This window comes from Cervus canadensis, chromosome 12 (genome assembly GCF_019320065.1).
Source record: "Cervus canadensis isolate Bull #8, Minnesota chromosome 12, ASM1932006v1, whole genome shotgun sequence".
NCBI classification, from domain to species: Eukaryota; Metazoa; Chordata; class Mammalia; order Artiodactyla; family Cervidae; genus Cervus; species Cervus canadensis.
This window is the reverse complement of record NC_057397.1, coordinates 41,298,748-41,320,928: the sequence shown is the minus strand read 5'-3', so window position 1 is coordinate 41,320,928 and position 22,181 is coordinate 41,298,748. Positions and strand designations below refer to the sequence as shown.

Here is a 22,181-nt window from a genome sequence, read left to right as displayed (position 1 = left end):
ACTTAAGAAACAGAATGTTGATGCTAATTACGAAAAGTGTTATTACAGGAACTTCAAACTGTCCCTTGATCAATGGACGTGAAGCCTTTTGATATTTTCAAAAGATCCCTGTTGATAATTCTACCCTTTGGTTAATTCATTTAACTCATTTCAGAGTGTGGTCCTTAATTCTGCACTCAAAACAGTCAGAGTTTATTACACGAAAAATCTTCTCAATTTGTCACCTAAAACCCTGCACTCTATTAAAAAGACAGGGCCACATCATTTTTTCTAGAGATTCTTTGCAATTTTAACCTCTTGGCCTGTTTTCGAACCGACTCTGGTAGACAGTCTAGGGTATTATTTCGGGATCAGGAGAACATGAAGAATGAGAGGGAAAGGGAGCCACTGGCATTTTGAAACAACCTTCCTGCGTTTGCCACTCAGTAAGCCCAGAAGAGCAGGTGCTGGGGAGGCAGAGAAAGGGCATCCTCAATGCCCCGGAGGAAACTTCTGATGATAAATAACTTGAGGGTGGGACGGACGCCACCCCTGGCTCCACGCGGTCCCCACGCAGCCTCCGCCGCGTCTTCGCCGTCCCCGCCTTCCCCTCTCCTACCGGGCGGGTTCCTGCCGGCGCTGACCCGGCCCTCCCCGCCCCGCCGCCCGGCACCGCCCGCCGGTCCTCCTCCCGCGCCGACGCGGCGGAGCGCACCGGCTCGCGGGGTCAGGTGGTTGGGTGACGCCCCGGGAAAGCGCTCCCCACCGCGCGCGGGCGGCGCCACCGCGCCCGACGCCTCCGGGGGAGGGGACTTCCCGGGAGCAGCGGGCGGAGGACGGGAGGAGCGCGGCGCGGCGCGGCGGGAGGGCGGGCCGATCGGGGACGGGCTGCCGGCGAGAGGCAGACATGGACCGCAGCGAGCAAGGTGAGGCTGCGGGCGCCTCCGGGGTGGGCGCGGGGCCCGGCGCGGCGCGGTTGGGGGCCCGGGCCCGAGTCCGGGGTGCGGCGGCGCGCGGCCTGGCGCCCGGGCAGGTGCGGAGCCTGCGGTGCCGGCGCCGCGAGTTGCGTCCCCGGAGCCGGATCCCGGGTCCTGGTGGGGCCGGGCTGCCGGGAACCGGCGGCCGGAGGGGGCGGATGGGACCGCGCGAGGGTGCGCGGGTGTTGGAGACGGAGCAGAGAGGAAGGGAAATACAAAGAAGGTTCTGGGAGGCGGCGGAGGGTCGGCGCCAGGCGTTCGGAGCCGGGGCGGCGGATCGAGAAGTGCTTTGGTGGAAAGCGGCGCCCGGGAGCCCTGCTGACCCCGGTCTGGGACCGGTGGAAACTGAGGGACTGAGGACGGTGGGTCGTTTGGCCCCGCACGAGGGGCGCGTGAAGCCCTCCCACCCGCATGTGAAGACTTTCTGCCCTCTCCTTAACGTGGTTAGGATTTTTGGTGGCATTTGAGCCTGTGGCATTGGATTTGGTTGCGAACATTTAACATCCCCCAATTGTGGAGCAGTGTCTCTAGGTTTGTTTGGAGGCGGGGAATTTTTCGTAGCGAGGGTCCTCTTTTATCCATCAAAGGTGAAACCCCCCCAACACAAAACCTTAGTCTGATTACTCTAGCTTTGGATGCACTTGTTTCTGAAAATAGTATCTCAAGGGAAATTGCCTCCGGTAAACATTATTTAAGAGAGATGTGGCATAGTAGAACTAGGTTTTCAGATTTAAATATTGCCACATCCTAGAAATCTTTGCTGACAATAACACAGTAACCACACTAACCATAACACAGATTCGCGGCAAGCTTTTAAATATATACATATAAAGGCTAAAAAAAAGTAACAATATTGAGGTTAATTTTGGGAAGTGGGGATAGGAATTATTACTATTTGAGTCTTAACACAACAGTTTTTTTTTTTTTTAAATGTACTACCCTCCAGTATCTGCCTTCATGCATACGAGTTTTCATTTAAGTCAAACCATATTCCATGTATACTGTTTTGTAGTTTACTTCTGGTCAGTTGTAAAATAGGATTTTTGGAGCCTTCCAGCTTTTCCTTTGAACCCCTCAAATTAATTTCATCTTACATTCATTTTATACAGTATGTACATGTGTGCACAGTTGTGTCCAACTCTTTGCCACCCCATGGACTGTAGCTCGCCAAGGTCATCTGTCCATGCAGTTTCCCAGGCAAGAATGCTGGAGTGGATTGCCATTTCCTTCTCCAAGGGATATTCCCCACCCAGGAATTGAACCCAGATCTCCAGCACTGCAAGCAGATTCTTTACCAGCTGAGCAATGGGGAAGCCCCATACAATATGTATTTTATAATATATATGTAATACATTATATATGTGCATATATACACTTGTCCACATATTGTCTAGATTTCAAACTTCTTGAAGTTAGAAGCATGTGTTTCATTTTTGCCCGCAGTTGAGTAACCTGGTGATTTGCACTTGGTAAACATTTAAATGTTTGCGTTGGAAAGCTCCTCACAGGTCTCAGGTGTATTATTGTTAGGAGAAGACCTAGGGGCCACCATGTAAGTCAACATTTTTCTATCTGGATTTTGATGGGGTAGTGAGGGTGTCCAGCATGTGAGCATGCATACGTATATATGTCTTGCAGTGTGATATTTAACATAATGATGTTTTTAGAATATGTGGCTATGTTTGGCACTCCTCAAAGTAGGTGAAATATTAGTGTTTGAATTAGGTGAATGGAGTGACTGATTTTATTAGATTTTGTATTCTAGTTTGGCTGGTAAGAATCACGGCCAGTAGTACTTCTGTAATATTCCAATTTGCTGATACACTTTATGTGGTTGTGGTAGGATTACTATTTGTGCGTGTGCTTGTGTATGTGTGTCTAAGATGTGTTTAATAAATCCCTTGGTTTATAAGAGGAGTCTTTTTCTGTCTCTAATTTTCGGATGATATTCTTTGGCAAAGATATTTGTTAGTCATGTTACTCCTTGTGTTTAATTGTCATTCTTGGAGGGCGAGGGAAATCCATCCTCTTAAAGTGGAGAACCTGGAGGCTAGACTCTAAATGAAAGATGAGCTCGCTGCCTGGGCAAGGTCAGCTGAGGCTGCATAGCTTTGCAGTCTTAACAACCACATGGCCTTTCCTTATACTTTGGGTTCCTTCTGCCTCTTTTTTGTCTTTTCATCTTTATGTTCCTGTGGCATACAGTTTTTCAGAAATGTTTGTTGATGGCCTCAGATGAAAGGTAAGTGCCCAAGGGCCAGTCTCCTCCCAGCCCCTGGAACCTACTGATTCCCTTTGAGTTGGTCACTTGCTTCCCACTTCCTCCTGTCCTTTTTCCTCTGTGTGTTAAAGAAACAGAACTCTGGTTGGGTGGACAAAGTTGCTGATAAGACTGCAGTGGGTGTGGAGGTAAGTTTATCTGTCAGCTCTCTGAGCTAGCAAAGGAGACAGTTCAGTCTTGAGCAAGTCCACATAGACTCCTGGCTGAAAGTGAGAAGGAGGAACCTGGATTTTTAACTTGCAGGTTCACCGGCAAAGTGTGTTGGCTGGAATAAGGTTTATACAAAATCTGTGATTCTCTGCTGAATTGTGATTTTTTTCAAAGTACCTAAAACCAAATCAGAATATTTTAGGCTTTAACTTACTTTTTTAACATGTGTGGATTTTGTTGTGTTTGTCCCTTAAAAAAATACTCTAGGAACTTCTGTGGTGGGGCTGTGGTTAAGACTCTGTACTCCCAATGAAGGGGAGCCTTGGTTGGGGAACTAAGATCCCACATGCTGCACAACGTGGCCAGGAAAATAAAATCCTCTAGATACAAAATTAAATGGCCTACTACTTGTCTTGAATGCATGTCTCTGCTGAATGTCTCCTTATCCATTCCTTCTTATATGAAGTTGTCAAAATCTAGCCTTTGCTACTGATTTTATTTAACAGACCTATAATGTTTTGAAATGAACAGTTTTATTTTCAGCGCTGTATTCTGAATGCTTTTCACTATCAGTCTGAGATTTGCCCATTTTTCGTGCCCTCCCCCATACCCAGACTCTGTATACAGTACTCTGCTTACGTTGAGAACAGTCAACATCAGATGATTTAAAATTCACCATAAACAACATACTGCTGCCTCTTAGGAGTTTCTATGGGTTCAGCACACTTAACGTGTGTGCCGTTTCCCACCTTGAAAGCGCAGCGGCCTGCTAACTGTAGAATACACCATGTAAAAAAACTCCTGATGGCCTTTTATGGGGCTGAATAGATAATTGTGCTCGAGTACTCTCTTATATTGGCTTCCCAGGTGGCGCAGTGGTAAATAATCTGCCTGCCAATACAGGAGACACTAGACTTGGGTTGGGTCCCTGGGTTGGGAACATCCCCTGGAGGAGCAAATGGCAACCCACTCCATATTCTTACCTGGAAAATTCCATGGACAGAGGAGCCTGGAGGGCTACAGTCCATGGGTTTGCAAAGAATCAGACATAATTAAGCACGTGCGTGCATATACACACACACATATAGGCATACACTCTCTTATATTAGTAATAACTTGTAGTTTAGCACCGTTATATTGACAGTCACCCAGCCACTAAGCATTTTATCTGTGTTTGAATTAAAACACCACCACAGCTTTTTATTTTAAGGGGGTAAGGGAAGGCTGCTATGGTCGAAACAACTGGGGAGAGGGGAAGCCTGCAATGAAACAGTGACACAATAGTAGGTCACTATAATTTCAGCCTGGTAATTATGCCTTCGAAATAACAAAATGCTGAGGTATTGTTGATTTACAGATAAAACAAACGTAGAAATGAATGGGTAACAGCTTTGAGGGTCTGCTCACAGATCTCTGGGTGTGAGGCACTCAGCTTCGTGGTTTCTTGGGTCAAGTCTTGCTTTCCATGTGGTGCTAATGTCTTTGTTAACTTGCATTCACTTCCTGCATCTGTTTCTATGCAGCAGTCTGCTTGGTCCCTAGGGGACAGTTGAGTGGTAGGAGGCGTTGGGATCCATCAGTGAGATCTCAGAATAATCTGTGTACACAATAAAAGCAAATACACTCAAGGTTCCCAACTGAAGAGAACACCCAAATCCCGACCTTCTGTGCTCCTGGTCCTTGTATTGGAGGCTCACATTATTTTATTTTCCTTGTAGGGTTAATTATTTCTGTTTAATTGTTGATTGTTTTAAAATCTGTCTTCTGAGACTCCCAAATTTTATTTAAACTGGGTGGGTACCAGAAACCATAGATTTAGCAGTGTATTTTTATTAGAATAAATGTCCAAGGGATCAAGGGATTTAATGTCTAGTGCAAGTTGAAAAATGTTCGAATTAGAAGTACTTCTTGGTAGCTGAGAGGAATTATTCATTTTAGAAAAATCAGAGAACACAGATGGAGAGAAAGAGCATAAAACCACCTATAATCCTACTGTGGAAAATCACTGTTAGCATGTTGGTTTGTATCCATCCATATAGCTGTCCTTTTAAACAAATCACAAATTAATCTCTTATTGAATATGTCATCTTGTATCTTGCCTCTTCTTTAAAACTCAGTATAAAAATACCCTTCTGCAGCATCATTTTGACTAGTGTGACCAGGTGATTAATGCACGTGATAGAGTTCAGAATGATTAAAAGGTTGCAAAATGTTAAATCTCCCTTCCATTCCTGTCTCCTTGGCTATTTCCCTTGGGCAGTGATGTCACCATTATTAAGAGTTTCTTCTCCATCCACCCAGAGAGATTCTACTTATGTAGGTATACACACTTATATTTAAATATGTATGATATTAGTGTGTGTGTGTTATAAAAGCTGTAGTGCACAAATTATTTAGCACCTAACTTCTGCCACTTAAATACAGTATATATTTTAGAGATCATTCAACACAGTGTTATATAGAGTTGTTTCATTTTTCAGGGCTATTTGTAGATGTCTATTTTTAGATGTACCATGTTATGTACCATAACAGATGATACTTGTTCCCTATTGAGGGACATTTAGGTTTCCCCTAATATTTTGCTCTTAAAGCTGCAGCAAATAAATCTGAATGCAAATTATTTGATAAATGTGCTGGTGTATCTATGGGAAGAATTCTTAGAAGAATGTGACTGTTCAATTTTGATGGTGCTAGATTCTGCTCCATAGAAGTGGTGCCAGTTATAGTCCGCCAGCCATGTGTGAGCATCTGCTTCTCTCTATCATGTGGCCAGGGTGTTGTCACATTTTTCATCTTTGCTCCTCTTGTGGGGGGAAAGATGTTTCACAGGCTGTGTTTTATTATATATTTTTATTATGAAGGCCATTATACTTCTTTTAATATGTTTGAGATCTGTCTATATTCATTTTCTGTGACATGTCTGATCATATACCTTGCCAGTTTTTTCTGTTGTTTTATCCTTTTCTTCTTGATTTTTTCATGACATGAATTGCTATTATATTTTTTCCTAGTTTGTCGTTCCTTTTTTGACTTTCTGGTGATTTTTTTTTTCTGAGCAGAAATATTAGTTGATGGCAGTTTTCATTTAATAGCTTTGAGCTTTTGAATCATTCATAGAGATGCTATCCTCACTTTGAATTTATGTTTTTATTTTTTACCTTTAAATCTTTCCTCCATCTGGAGTTTATTTTGATTAAAAAATGTGAGTTATGAATATTAACCTCCTTCCCAACTCAACTGGCTCCTCCATTGTCCAGCACCGTTCACTGACTAATGGGTCTTTGAAATACTGCTGTTGTCCGTACTAAATTTCTATATTCTTTTCTTTCCCCCTATTCTGTCTGTTCACTCCTAGCAACTAAACTGTTTAAATTATTGTGGTTTTATAACATGTTAAGATGTCTGGAAGGACTAGTCTCTCCTGATCACTCTATTTGTCTTTTTATTGCTAGATGTTTTTCTAGCTGTTCTTGCCAGATTTTATTTCCAAATGAACATTAGAATCAACTTGGTCTGGATGAAAATCCAACAGAAATGCAGTTGATACAGCTTTCTTCCCTTCCCCTGTTCTCTATCCTCCTCGTTTCCCTTTCTCTCTCTTTTTTTATTAGACCTTGTTTCCTTGTGTTTTTCTTTATTTAATGTCCCAGTATATGTTCATCATAGTTGTATTGTACATACTATATATTCAATTTTATATTGCATTTTGGATACTACCAGATAATAAGAATTTTAATGTACCATTGAAAAAAGTATCTTGAAACTATATTTTTTGACGACTGTACCCAAAAAGCATTTGATGTTTAACTTTCTTTGTGGGAATATAGATTGCTTTTCATTTTAGCTATTATAATACTTTAAAGAGAAATTGTTTTAAGATAAATTTCTTGAGACAGGATAAAGGATGTAAGTATGCTTAGGTTTTTCAAGCCTTTGACTAAATTGCTTTCTGGAAAACATATTATTACTGCTTTTTTATTGCAGTAAAAATGCATGACAAGAAATATATTATCACAACTTTATTTAAGTGTATAGGATAGTATTGTTAACTCTATGTACTTTATTGTGTAACACATCTCTAGAACTTTTTCATTTTGATGACTGAAACCCTGGACCCACTGAGCAACACACATTTTTCTCTCTCCACTGCCCGTAGTAACCACTATTCTCTTTTCTGCTTCAGTGAGCTTGATTAGATACATCATTAAAGTGGAGTCATGCAGTATTTGTCTTTTTATGACTAACTTATTTCACCTAGCATAATGTCTTCAGAGTTCATCCATGTCATTGCATATTGTAGGATTTCTATCCTTTTTAAGACTATATAATATTCTAGTGGGTATGTATGCCACATTTTCTTTATCATATTTTATTTTCTTTGTTCATCCTTCACTGGGCATTTAGGTTGCTCCCGCCTCTTGGCTGTTGTGATGACAGGTGTGCAAATTCTCTTTTATGTCCTGTTTCCCACTCTTTTGGGTATATACTGTAGGAAAGGAATGTTTATTTGTCCTACCTTTCTTAGTTCTTTGGCTTATCTAATAATTAAATTAACATAGGGCAGACTAACAGGAGAAAAAAAAATTTAGTTGCATATGTTCGGGGATCCTACAAAAATATATATGAGACCCTCAGGCATTTAGCCAGTTGAGACTTACAGCATTCTGAGCTATGGAGAAAGGGATAGGGTTCTGGGTCTTGAAAGGTGAGAAAGACAATTCACAGGAAGATGGAGAGAAGGTTTGGTAAAGTGTTTTCCACTCCCTGCAGGACCCTGGGGCCCAGAGAGGACTTTGATCTCTAGCCCCAGTCTGACTGCCTGAAGTTCACCCCACCTCACCTGTACTGTTTGTAGTTATCTCTTGAGATAGTTCCCTTCCTGGACCAGACCCTCTATCTAAATTCTTTTAGATAGATAAGGGAGAGAGAAAAGGTTTTCCTCCGTCTGCTAGATTTTGATTGCCTTCAGCTCAAAATAGCCACAATTCCAAAGTGGTATGTTTGAGGGAGACTTGTTCTGAACTCCTCAATAGCCAGAAATAAAATTGCTGGTTCATATGGTAGTTCTGTTTTTAGGTGTTCTGTTTTGTTCGGTTTGTGAACTCCTCTCCTGTTTTCCATTGTGGCTGTACCATTTTACATTCTCACCAAAAGTTATTTTAAAGAGAACAGTGTAGGGACCAAACACCTGCAGAGAGAGGGAGCCTGTGTGGGTTCTGATTTTTCCATATCAGCTACACTTTTCATTTTCTGTTTTTGACAGGGCCCTTCCTAATTGAGCTGAGATAATATAATATCTCAGTGTGGTTGTGATTTTCATTTTCCTGATGAGTGATGTTGAGTGCTTCTTGGTCATTTGTATGTCTTCTTTGGAGAAATGTCTATGATGGAGTTATTAATTATTAATGTATTCTGGATACTTAGCCCTTATGAGGTATGTGGTTTACACATATTTTTCTCCCATTCTGTAAATTGCCTTTGTCACTCTTGGTTGTTTCTTTTTCTGCACAGATGTCATTGCCTTGAAAAAAAAAAAATTATAAAGCTTATAGGTAAAAAAAAAAAATGCCATCTCGTTTCATTTAAACTTCTTCCACCTTCTAAGAAGCTGTAGATGATATTAGCCATTGTGGTCCCCTTTTGACATTGGTTGTTCCTTCACTGTTTTGATATCTTTTTATTTTAGTAAATTAAAAATTTTTAATTGACTTATTATTTTTTGACTGCACTGGGTCTTCGTTGTTGCATGTGGGCTTTCTCTCGTTGTGGCGAGGAGGGGCTACTCTCTGTGGTGTGCGGGCTTCTCACTGCAGTGTCTTCTCTTGTTGCGGAGCCTGGGTTCTGGGTGCACGGTCTTCAGCAGTTGTGGTACACAGACTCAGTTGTTGTGGCTCACAGGCTTGAGAGCATGGGTTCAGCTGCCCCAAAGTGTGTGGGCTCTTCCCAGACCAGGAATCAAACCTATGTCCCCTGCATTGGCAGGTGGATTCTTTATTGCTGAGCCACCAGGGTAGTCCCCGCCTTCATTTTAAAATTTGCATCTTTGCCTTCTTCTGTTGCCCCCCTCCCGTGGTCATATTAAACGTTTGTGTTTTATGGAAAATATTTATTTTTTCTATTTTGGTTTTGGTTATGTTGCATCTTTTATGTTATTTTTCTAACAGAAGACATTATTAAGAGCAGGTATTTTCGGCAATGGCACCCCACTCCAGTACTCTTGCCTGGAAAATCCCATGGATGGAGGAGCCTGGTAGGCTGCAGTCCATGGGGTCGCTAAGAGTCGGACATGACTGAGCGACTTCACTTTCACTTTTCACTTTCACATTATTGGAGAAGGAAATGGCAACCCACTCCAGTGTTCTTGCCTGGAGAATCCCAGGGACGGGGGAGCCTGGTGGGCTGCCGTCTATGGGATCGCACAGAGTCGGACACGACTGAAGTGACTTAGCAGTAGCAACAGCAGCATTTTCTTGGTGACAGTTTTTAGAGTAACTTTCATGGATCTCAGTTGCCTTCAATACTTTTTTCTCTGTGTGTTTATGTCTTTAGATGCTTTTGTAATCAATACTAAAAGTAGTGGTTTTAGGTAGGACTGTTCATTTGCACGCTTTGGCTTATAGGCATGGTGACTGTATTTCATGTTACAGCTATGCAAATGTAAATGTCAGCTTAAAAATGATATAAAACATCACCATATACAGTTTTGGATTGAGAATTTACTTAATAGGATTAAACTTCACTCCTTGTATTCTGAGCTTTTTGGAGGCATTGTGGTGTGGTAAAGGAGCTTATGGTGTAATGAATAGGGCTCTAGGAATAAAGATAGTAGGTTATCTTAACCTGTTAAGATTTGTACTTGGAAAAAAAAAAAAAAGATTTGGACTTGGCTAGGAATGAAGTGTCAGTAGGAGACTGTTTTTCTGTTTTGTATTCCAAACTCTGATTCAAGTGTGTACATAGCTGGTACTCCATAAATATTTGTCCTATTGTACATATATTCATTAGAAAGATTTCTAGCATATATAGAGTCACATGGGATTAGGTAGAAACAGTTAACAGGGAAAGATAATAGTTTGGCAGGGAGACAAAAATACCTGTTCCAAATGTGTTTATAGTTTTATACGTAATCACTGAAAGTCTGATCTGTAAATAGAAGCCAAATTGGTACTTTACTTCTCAAGTGCAAGAGTATGCGTAAGATTATATATGTACACATTTACAAGTAGAGGAGGAGACAGTGCTAATTAAATGTTTGTTCCCCAAAGGAAGTTGGATGTAGTGCTCACTAAGTACTTTCTTAAATGTTTTCTATGCTATTTTGTCAAAAGTAGTTATTTGCTTCTAATGTATCCTGAATTTAAGAGGCACAGATGGTATTGATACATTTTAGAAGTTTTCCTTCAATGAAATTGAGAAGGGCAGCGGGGATGTTGACAGTGGTGGAAAGGGTTTGCTACTAGTTAACCAGAATGAAAATTATATAAAGAGGGAAAATGCAAATATTTCCGCCGGCTGGAGCATTTTAGCAAATTGATGACCAACTTTCCATTTTGGTATATACTGGGTATATCATTTTTGGTATATCAGTTTGTTAGCAGTGGGAATGATGATGATTCTACCTGCTTTTTGCACAACTCTTCCTAATTTTTCTTCATATTATTTCAATTCAGTCTTTCCTAATGCAAGGTAATAGGATTGGTATCACTTTTGTTTTATACATGAGGAAACAGAAGCAGAGAGATCACGACTTCCCCATTCTCTGCTAGATGTGGAGATTGTTACAAAACCTTTGTCCCACACCTGTTGTTTCTCAAAGGGTAACTGGGTGGCTAAGAACTGTTTCAGCTACATTTGCAAATCAGTTTAAGAGGCTAGGAACACTTCACACTTTTTAGAAATATTTTCCTTCCATCAAATTAAAACAGAATTGGAATCTGAAGGGACACCACTGCAAGCTCTGCATTATAATGACCTAAGTTTTCCAGCTGGGGTTTTACTGGGTCACTTTTAGTAATACCACTACTACCACTAATACCAGCAACAACATCTGCTCAGGGTTTTCTGTATACCAGGTTCTGTTCTAAATGTTTTTCATGTTTCATTTTGAAAATGTTTAGAGCAAACCTGTGAGCCACATCCTTGCTTTACAGATGAAGAAACAAGATGTGAGAAAATGGAGTAATAACTTGTCCAGGGGCACAAAGCTTGAGACAGACAGAGCTGGGTTTTAAATCCGAATTATTTGGCCATAGTGTTCCTGTCCTTATGCTACCTAAAAGTATAATGAAAGGTGTCATTCAAAATGATGCCATTCTGTGGTAGCTACCATGGGGAAGGGAGCACTGGGACCGGTATCCACACCAGAACTGTCCTCCTGCACCAGAACTGATTGTAAATATTCAGGGTAAAGAATGCTAGAGTCGAAGTTATGTCTGGGTTGAAAATTTGGCTTCATCGTTTTCTGGTGATGAGACACTGAATAAGTCACTCAACCTCTTTGAGGCTGATTATCCCTCAACTATTTGTGAAATTTAAGTAAAAATCTGTGACTGGCATGGGGGCTCAAGAGATACTAATGCTAAAACGGAGTGTTTGTATTTCTGTAAAATGCTAATTCACTGATTTCCAATTCAAATTAAACATTTCATTTATTTGGAGACAATTATGATATGATGCGGGCTTCCCTGGTAGCTCAGCAGTAAAGAATACACCTGCACTGCAGAAGACACAGGAGATGTGGGTTCAGTTCCTGGGTTGGGAAGATCCCATGGAGGAGGGCATGGCAACCCACTCCAGTATTCTTGCCTGGAGAATCGCATGGCCAGAGGAGCCTGGCAGGCTGCAGTCCGTAGGGTCACAGAGAATCAGACACGACTGAAGTGACTAAGCATGCACGCACACATGACGTGATGCCTGCCCTCACAGGCCAGGCTGGAAGATCTTACAGAGAATTTGGCCACTGTGTGAAGTGGAGGTTGTAAGGACTGCATGGCCGACTGAGAAGGAAATGAGGAACTCTGGCTGGTCGTCAGGACAGGAATCATCCTCAAGTAACCTTTGAACTTGAAGGTGAAGTAGGAATCCTGGTAAGAGGTAAGAGAAGGAAGTGTGTGGAAGAGGATTTGGGAAGCTTCAGTATGTGCAAAGGTGCAGAGGCATGAAAGGGCAAAAAGATGCTGGTGATCCTCAGAAGTTCCCTGTGACTGGAGCTCACGGTGGTCACTAGGGGTGTGTGAGCGGGCTTGTGTGCTGGGGTCAAGATTCAGGACTGTGCTGGTCAGGAATAGGCTGGTGGTGGCAGGTCGGAGTTTCGTTTTAGAGTAACATTTTGGCATCTGTGTAGAAGGGACTAGCTAACCCAGTGGGGGATGGCACTGTGTTCCATGCTAGAGGTGGGGGGTGCTGGATTCCTGAGGGATTTTTGGGTAGAATGGGTCAGATGTGAAGGGCGAGGATCTCAGAATAAAGAAGAGCAGAGAATAAAGAAAAGCCCTTGGGCTTTTCAGACCGCATGGACTTGGAAAGGGACCAGAGGCAAGGGAGAGAGAGGGGGTTTCATTTGGATTGTGTATTACATCTGAGGTCTATTCCGTTTGTCCAAACTTGTATAACAGACCATCCCCACACCTAGTGGTTTAAAACAACAGCATTGTTTTTTTTTTTTTTTTAATGGTCACAGACCTGTACGTGGGCAGGGCTTGGTGGGGACAGCTTGTCTCTCCTCCACTCAGCTCAGCTGGGAGGCTTGTAGCATGAGGCAGGGCTCATCTGAAGGCTTCCTCACCCACATGGGGGCCAGCAGCTGGGGCTCCTGGGGCACCTGTTTCAATCCCCACGATCTCTGGTGGAAACAGCATGACCTGTTTGAGGATGGTGGTTTGCTTGGCTGTTTTTAGCTGGAGACCATGCGGTTGATGCAGCAGCAGGCCCCCTCAGGATGCCCTGTAACAGGCTTCTTAAATTACCCCAGTGCTCCCAACCCATGGGTCCTAAGAGACAGGCTGGCAGGGGCTGTGTGGGCTTTGTATGACCTAGCCTCAAAGTCATGTGGAGTCACTTCCTCCTTGTTCTGTTAGGAACGTGTCACAAGGGCCAGCGCGTGCGTACGACAGATGTGTGCACATGTTTTAAAACTGCTGCTAGGTCCTTGTGGGATGTCGGTGTGGCTGGGTTAGGGGTGAACTGTGGATCTCTAAGAGAAGGAGCTGGGCAGGAGAGCATGTGATCATTTGTAGCTATTAATTATTAGCATGTTACTTCCATATTAGTGCGTGTGATATTTGAAGCTATTAAGTAGCTGAGATGGCCCAGGAACAAAAGTAGAACGGAACATGGAATTTGAAGATTTCAGGGCAGGGAGAGGAAGGTGCAGGGTAGGAAGTGTAACTTTCACAGGCTCTGGAGAGGCCAGGTAGATTGAGGGGAAACAGTAGATAATGGCTTTGGTGATGAGGACCAATTATGGATAATGCTGAGGGATTCAAGCTCCAGTGGTCAGGGGGGAGTTGAGGAGAAGGAACAGGGCAGATGCTAAGGATTTGGGCCTTTGAGAAGGGTCGAATGTGTGTGTGTGTGTTTTGGTTTTTTAAAATACAAATTAAGAGACTGCCCTTTTGAGAAGCAAGATGGTGTTTTAAGGGGAAATCTGGATTACCTTGGTGATTTGCTTGCCTGTACTGTTGTTTTTTGCTTCCAGACACAGAGAGGATGCTGTTTTGACCTTTGTGCCTGTTTGTAAAATGAGAGAAGAGAGTGAGGCAAGGGAGAATGACTGGATGTGCCAGTCCTGTGTAGGTCACTGGTTTTGGTTATGATGCTTTTAATGCACAATGTATTTTAATAGTCCTAGCCTAGAGTTTGACCTTCAAGGTGCTCAAGTCTGTATGCAGTAATTCACTTGAATGTGTAAGAACCTTGTGGGGAATAAGTACTTATTAAATATCTGTGAAATGAAAGCATGATACATTCTCCAGGTGGAGTGAGGGCCACAGAAGCAATTTAGCCTCGAGTTGACATTAGAGCCAAAGCATAGTAAAGCTGTGATATATATATATTTTTTTAATACCAGCAATTTCTCAGGGCATATCTGAAGTTGTGAGCGCTCCCTTTTCTTCATGGAGGATCTCAGCTGCAGGATTGATTTATGCCGCATCTGGATTTGTCAAATAGTCTGTTGAGAAATATTTTCCCTCCAGAATGGCAGTCCCCCCACTGGACAGTCAGCCAGCTGGGCCCCTGTTGACCTTCCAGTCGGCTGCCCTGGTGATTGTTCGGTAGGTGGCTACTTGCTATTCGCTGCTTCAGGCATTCAGTTAAGATTTTGACAAACAGTAAAGATAGGCGCAGTGGTAAGGAATCTACCCATCAATATAGGAAGTGTAAGACATGTGGGTTCGATCCCTGCATTGGGAAGATCCCGTGGAGTAAGAAATGGCAACCTGCTCCAGTATTCTTGCCTGAATGAAATTAAATGAAAATCCCATGGACAGAGGAGCCTTGGGGCTACTGTCTTTGGGGTTGCAAAGTTGGACATGCCTGAGTGACTGAACACATAACACACTCAAAGATAACATGGCAGATTTCTCTTGGCTTTTATTTTTCCCTTCATTACAGTCCCTCCCCAAACTTCCTGCCTCTTTTTAGCCCTGATTAGAGACTCCAGGAGTGACTTCACTTTCACTTTTCACTTTCATGCATTGGAGAAGGAAATGGCCACGCACTCCAGTGTTCTTGCCTGGAGTATCCCGGGGACGGGGGAGCCTGGTGGGCTGCTGTCTATGGGGTGGCACAGAGTTGGACACGACTGAAGTGACTTAGCAGCAGCAGCAGAGACTCCAGGGCTGGGCACCTTGCTGCCCTGCAGTGACCTCTGGCTGGGCCTGTGGTCACTGCCCATGAAGGTCTGATGACATTTTCTAGTCTGATTATTCTCTTCACAATGGCAGCATTGCTGTTAAATTTGAAAAGCAGTGACCTATGATGAAACAGCCAACTTTTCAGAGTGCACTGGGTCCCTCGTGTTCATAGCAACAGGGTTTACAAGGCAAGGCATTAGGTTTCCAGTGTTCACAGTAGCATTGTTTACGATTGGCAAGGTACGGAAGCAACCAGAGTGTCCATTGACAGATAATGGATAAAGAAGATGTGGTGTATATATAGAATGGAATACTACTCAGTCATAAAGGGAATGAAATGTTGCCATTTGTAGCAGTACAGATGGACCTGGAAGGCATTATGCTAAGGGAAACAAGTTGGAGAAAGATAAATGCTGTATGATAATCACTTTTATGTGAAATCTAAAAAATACAACAAATTAGTAAGTAAAATAAAAAAGAAGCAGGCTCACAGGTACAGAGAACGAACTGGTTTTCAGCACTGGGGAGAGGGAACAGGGAAGGGCCATGTAGGGGTAAGGGGGGAAAGGTTACTATGGGATTATGTGAAACCATGTGTGAAACTTTTGAAAACTGTGAAGCACTCTAGAATTTAAAGAATCTTTCATTCAGTATAAAAAACAAACAGAAAGCAAAGTGCAGTAGGTCACTTTGATAATTTTCTAAAACCCAGTGCTGCGTGAACCTCAAATCCCACGTCAGTCTGTCCGCCCCCCTCAGTTTGGGTGTGCGCATACATAGTTGTTTCTCTGAGTTTTCTGTCGTCCCTCTTTGCTTTTGCATTCTTCCCTTTTCGTGTCTTTTTATTCCACCTAATTTCCATTTTCTTCTTTTTCTTTTTTATCCTTCTCCATTTGGGACACAGTGTGGAACTCAGAGGTTTTGTTGCTCTTGTTCTTTTTGTTTTGCTTTTACTTAAGGGATGTCATGGATTTATTCAAGATGTTTTATGTTTCTTATTAGTATTAATTTTTTTCTGTAGGGGTTTAAAAAAAGCCCTGAAAACAGACTTCCTAGTTTGTTCATTTATTATTAATTTCATTGCTATTGTGTAGCTAATTTAGATCCCCCCGCCCCCGTTGGTATGTGTATAGTGATTCAAAGCTTAGAAAAAATTATTTCAAATTATTAATTGGGAATTTTCAGAAATCATACTTTAGCAGTTGACCTATTTGTGTTTCTGTGTGTGGAGTCTCAGTGAAGTTAGAAACACTCAGAGGCTACATAATTCTTAAAACTTAATAGCACCCCAATGTTCATAGCAGCACTATTCATAATTGCCAAGACATGGAATCAATCTAAATGTCCGTTGACAGAGGAATGGATAAAGATGTAGTGTGCATACATAATTTACTCAGCCATAAAAAGAATGAAATATTGCCATTTGAAGCAGCATGGATGGACCTAGAGATTATCATGCTAAGTGAGGTGAGTCAGAGAAAGACAAATATCATGTGATATCACTTATATGTGGAATTCAGAATATGATACAAATTAATTTATTTATGAAACAGAAACAGATTCACAGGCATAGAGTACAAATTGATGGTTACCAAAGGGTTACCAAAGGGTTACCCTTACCCTTGGGCATGGGGGAGGGATAAATTATGAGTTTGGGATTAGCAGATACACACTACTGTGTATAAAATAGATCAACACTAAAGTCTGTTGGATTGTAGAAAAAGCAAGAGAATTCCAGAAAAACATCTACTTCTGCTTCATTGACTACACTAAAGCCTTTGACTGTGTGAATCATAACAAACTGTGGAAAATTCTTCAAGAGATGGGAATACCAGACCACCTTACCTGTCTCCTGAGAAATCTGTGTGCAGGTCAAGAAGCAACAGTTAGAACCGGTCATGGAAAATGGACTGGTTCCAAATTGGGAAAGGAGTACTTCAAGGCTGTATATTGTCACCATGTTTATTTAACTTATATGCAGAGTACATCATGAGAAATGCCAGGCTGGATGAAGTACATGCTGAAATCAAGATTGCTGGGAGAAATATCAATAACCTCAGATATGCAGATGACACCACACTTATGGCAGAAAGCAAAGAGGAACTAAAGAGTCTCTGGAAAGTGAAAGAGGAGAGTGAAAAAGTTGGCTTAAAGCTCAACATTCAGAAAACTAACATCATGGCATCTGGTCCCATCTCTTAATGGCAAATAGATGGGGAAACAATGGAAACAGTGGCAGACATTATTTTCTTGGGCTCCCAAATCACTGAAAATGGTGACTGCAGCCATGAAATTAAAAAACCTCTTGCTCCTTGGAAGAAAAGCTATGACCAACCTAGACAGTGTATTAAAAAGCAGAGACATTACTTTGCCAACAAAGGTCCATCTAGTCAAAACTGTGGTTTTTCCAGTAGTCATGTACGGGTGTGAGAGTTGGACCATAAAGAAAGCTGAGTGCTGAAGAATTGATGCTTTTGAATTGTGGTGTTGGAGAAGACTCCTGAGAGTCCCTTGGACCACAAGGAGATCAAACCAGTCAATCCTAAAGGAAACCAGTCTTGAATATTCATTGGAAGGACTGATGCTGACGCTGAAGCTCCAATACTTTGGTTACCTGATGCAAAGAACTGACTCATTGGAAAAGACCCTGATGCTGGGAAAGATTGAAGGCAGGGGGGAAGGGGAGAACAGAGGATGAGATGGTTGGATGGCATCACCGACTCGATGGATATGAGTTTGAGCAAGCTCAGGCGTTGGTGATAGACAAGGAAGCCTGGCATGCTACAGTCCATGGCATCACAAAGAGTCAGACGTGACTGAGTGACTGAACTGAACTGGACTGAAGGTCCTCCTATACTATTGAACTATATTCAATATCCTGTGATAAACCATAATGGCAAAGAATATGAAAAAGAATGTATATATGTATAACTGAGTCACTTTGCTATGCAGCAGAAATTAACATGTTATAAATCAAATATATTTCAATAAAATAAACTAAAAAAGGAATTAAAGGAAGTGGTTAGTTGCAGTTCTAGTCTGTTGCCGTGCCAGGATGTGGACCTTTGTCATATTGTGACTTCCACCTTGGACTCTAGATATGACACGCTGGCCACCAGCAGGTGCTCCGGCTCCCGGAGCTGAGGGAGGGGCGTCTGGCTGGGTGGCCCCTTCCACGCGGGTTCTGGGCGCTGTTACTGGGCGAGAGCTTCAGGAACCCTGTGCCCTCTGACTCCTCTGCTTCTCCTGAGCAACTTGCCTGTCTGCCCAGCCACCCTCTTGCTTTTGACAGGGAAATGCCATTTGGGGGAATTGTTAATGTGTGTTCGTGTTCCCCTTAATAGCAGTATGCTGCACCCATAGTTTCCACACTGAACATTCTTTTCAAACGTTGTGTCCTTTGCAGGTGCGTCCTGCACAAGAGAGAGCGGCATTTCTGCTGGCCTTTCTCTCGAGTTTGCAAAAGGTGAATGATAGTATAGAGGACAAGGTGGGGACGGTTTGGGTCTTTTAGTTTTGGAAGAATTTGAAATTCTTAATTCTTTTCGGCTAGTGCTATGTGCATAGAAAGGGACTTTTATGTGGTGATGATGCTAAAACATTAATTCAGTGCTTGGCTCCAGCCAAGCAGTGGTGGGCGGCAAACACCTCTTCCTACCCTCGCCTCAGCTCCCTGTAGATGTTCTCTTCCTCTTCTGTTTTCCTGGTGAGAGGGTTTGATATGTAGGAGCTTAGAGAGCCCCCCAGGATCATGTAGTTTCTCTGCAATACTTACCACCTCTCAGTAGGTGTGTTCTCAGTCGCTCAGTCTTGTCCGACTCTTTGCGATCCTATGACTGCAGCCCGCCAGGCTCCTCTGCCCATGGGATTCTCCAGGCAAGAACACTGGAGTGGGTTGCTGTGCCCTCCTTCGAGATATCTTCCCGAACCAGGGATCCAACCCGCACCTTGAATTCTCCTGCATTGGCAGGCGGATTCTTTACCACTGAGGCACCTGGGATTCAGGTAGAGAGATCTCATTTTAAATTAATTTGTTGCAAACATAGATTTGCCTCAGTGGAGATGATTTAATAATATCAAGTCTCCAGTGTAAGGAATCTTGCCTGTGGAACGTTGTGGGAACCGCGGATGCGTGGACTATTTTGATACCCATATGGCAAAAATCCCTGGGTCTCGGACTTCCTTGGTGGCACAGTGGGTAAGAATCTGCCTGCCAGTGAAGGACACATGGGTTCAATTCGTGGTTTGGGATGATCCCACATGCCAAGGAGCAGCTGAGCCCCTGGGCCACAACTGCTGAGCCCATGCTCTGCAATAAGAGAACCCGCCACAGTGAGAAGCCCATGTCCTGCAATAGGCCTCACTCTTTGCAACTAGAGAAAGCCTAAGAGCAGCAATGAAGACCCAGGGCAGGAAAAAAAAAAAAAGAAAGAAAGAAAGTTTGGATCTGCAAATGCAGGCTTGAGATGACTGTTGTGGGGAAGAGGCAGAGATGGAGGCAAAGAGAGAGCTGGGAGGGAGGCGTGTGGTCACCTCCTGCCACTGCCCGTTGAAACCTGGGCCCCCTTTGAGGAACTGTTGTTCCTACTGAGGCTCGTCCCAGTTTGAATGAGCAGTGAGCAGTGAGAACAGTGAGCAGCTCTCAGGCAGCACCCTGGCCCCCAAGTTTTTTTTTTTTTTTTCTTTTTGGAAGCAACTATGGCCAGCCTGGCTTATGGTTCATAGGCTCGCAAAGAGTCAGACACAACAGAAGTGACTTAGCACATAGCGCTCGGCCATTGTTGGGGCTTCCTTGGTGGCTCAGATGGTAAAGAATCCGCCTACAATGCAGAAGACGGTTCAATCCCTGGATCGGGGAAATTCCCTGGAGAAGGGAATGGCAACCCATTCCAGTACTCTTGCCTGGAGAATTTCATGGACAGAGGAGTCCGACAGCCTGTCCATAGGGTTGCAAAGAGTTGGACCACTGCTGAACAACTAACACTTTTAACTTTCACTTTCGTGGCCATTGTTAATTTCCTTCAGTTCCTGGGCATTGTGTCATTAAAGCAGCTCTACTTAATATGTTTAGCATTTTTATATGCTTTGCAGTAATTCTTTATCATTCTGGGGGGCATAAGTTAAACATAATCTTGTTAGAGAAGCATGTGGAAATGCAAAGCAATAAAATATTTCTATTTTTGAAGATATTGCATAATTATAGGCTGTAATAAAGCATTCCTTTTATAAAGAACTGAGTGACCTCTGTAATCTTAAGTACTCCTCTCCCACATTTATTTGTTGGTATATAAGCATCATTCTGCCTTTGAATATACATGTTAATAAAGGGACAGATGTACTCAGGGAAAAAAAACATTCTCATGAAAGTGAAAACCGAGGTGCAGACCTCATTTTCTTTATTCAGTAATACTTGTCTGCCCCCCCTCCTCCCCATGCCCTGCACACACCCTGTCGAGTTAGGACTCAGGTTCTTAATCACAAGCATTAACTTGAAACTCAGGCTGCTTTCTTTGGCAGGCCTTCAGGAGGTCAGGTTTCCTCAGTTCAAAGGGAACCTAAGAACTGCTTGTGCCTGACTCCTTTCACCCAAGAGATCGACTTTAAAGCTGGGATTGCCAGGCAATAGTTTCCAGTATTCAGTGCAAGGGACATTTTGGTGGGGGTGGGTGTCAAGGAGGACAGATGTTTTCACAGCTGCTTTGGGTACCTCCTCTGGGAGCTGCAGCTGTCTTGGGTCCCTGTGTAGCCAAGGTGGTTCATTTCTGCCCACGTGGTCCTGTCAGTTAGCCTGGCTCCTCCAGACTACCCTGAGAATGTGGCCAGCCCCTCATCTCAGCATCAGCTCTACACCTCTGGGTGGAGGTGATGAGGATGGAGTTGGGGCAGGGGAGGAAAAAGATGTTCGAGACTGACCTGCTCCCAAGGTCAGGGGGCCCTGATGGGGAGGTTGAGGCAGGGCTAGCCTTTTTCCTTTCTTCAGCGTTAATGGACATTCAGAAATGTCTGCTCTAGAAGGTGCCTTTCAAGCCCACACGCCCCCAGAAGGCACAGCTTCCCAGGGTTTCAGTGCTCCTTTGTTGAACTAACAGATGCCAGGCTCTTGTTTATACTGAGAGCTGCTTATCAGTAAATGCTTAGTCCTTCTCTGACAAATATTGACCTAAAGGCAATTATATTCCATGTCTTGCTTTTACATGAACTTGCTTCCTAACGCATTTAGACATAGCTATATTGCAATAGACAGATTGCAAAATGATCTTGTAATATGGTTTACACCTTACAGTTATTCTCTGTTTCTTAAGTTTTAAGTCTATTCTCTTTAGAGGTAAAGTATGTTTTTCTTTAATGCTTTTTTCTTTGGTTGAAGAATAGTTGATTTACAGTGTTGGGTTAGTTTCTACTGTATAGGAAAGTGATGCAGTTATATATATATGTATATACACACATACATACATACACACATTCTTCTTCATATTCTTTTCCATTATGGTTTATTACAGGATATTGAATATAGTTCCCTGTACTGTACACTTGGATCTTGTTGTCTCCATTCTATATAGAATAGTTTGCATCTGCTAATCATTCCCAAACTTCCAATCCTCCCTTCCACCTCTCCTGCCCCTTGGCAACCACCGGTCTGTTCTCTATGTCTGTGACTTTAATACTCTTGATGTAGTGGTAATTTTTTTTAATTGGACATTTCCATTATATGAGAGTGTCACAACATTTTTTGCTTCGTCTTCTCTGTGTAAAGAACTGAAGCTGCTTACATGGATACAAGTAAAAATTTGGCCTTGTTAAAGGAAGACAGATAATTGGTTGAATGATGGAAGATGAGGAGAACTGTGCTTGCTTTTAGGCTAAAAAAAGAAACTATTTTTCTCTGTACCATGGAGAAACATGGCTCAGAAAATTGAATGGCATACAGCTGTTTTTTTG

The 22,181-nt window shown here is 42.7% G+C and overlaps 1 protein-coding gene across 1 annotated transcript in view; it reads left to right on the top strand.

The window, feature by feature from the left end:
- Nucleotides 1–629: 629 nt before the first annotated feature.
- The window catches only part of TPD52 (tumor protein D52), a 117,863-nt gene continuing 96,311 nt past the window's right edge, over nucleotides 630–22,181 (top strand). The window contains exon 1 of the mRNA XM_043483172.1: nucleotides 630–905. Coding sequence (XP_043339107.1) covers nucleotides 887–905 — 19 coding nt within the window. The 5' untranslated portion in view covers nucleotides 630–886. The remainder of the gene's footprint in view (nucleotides 906–22,181) is intronic.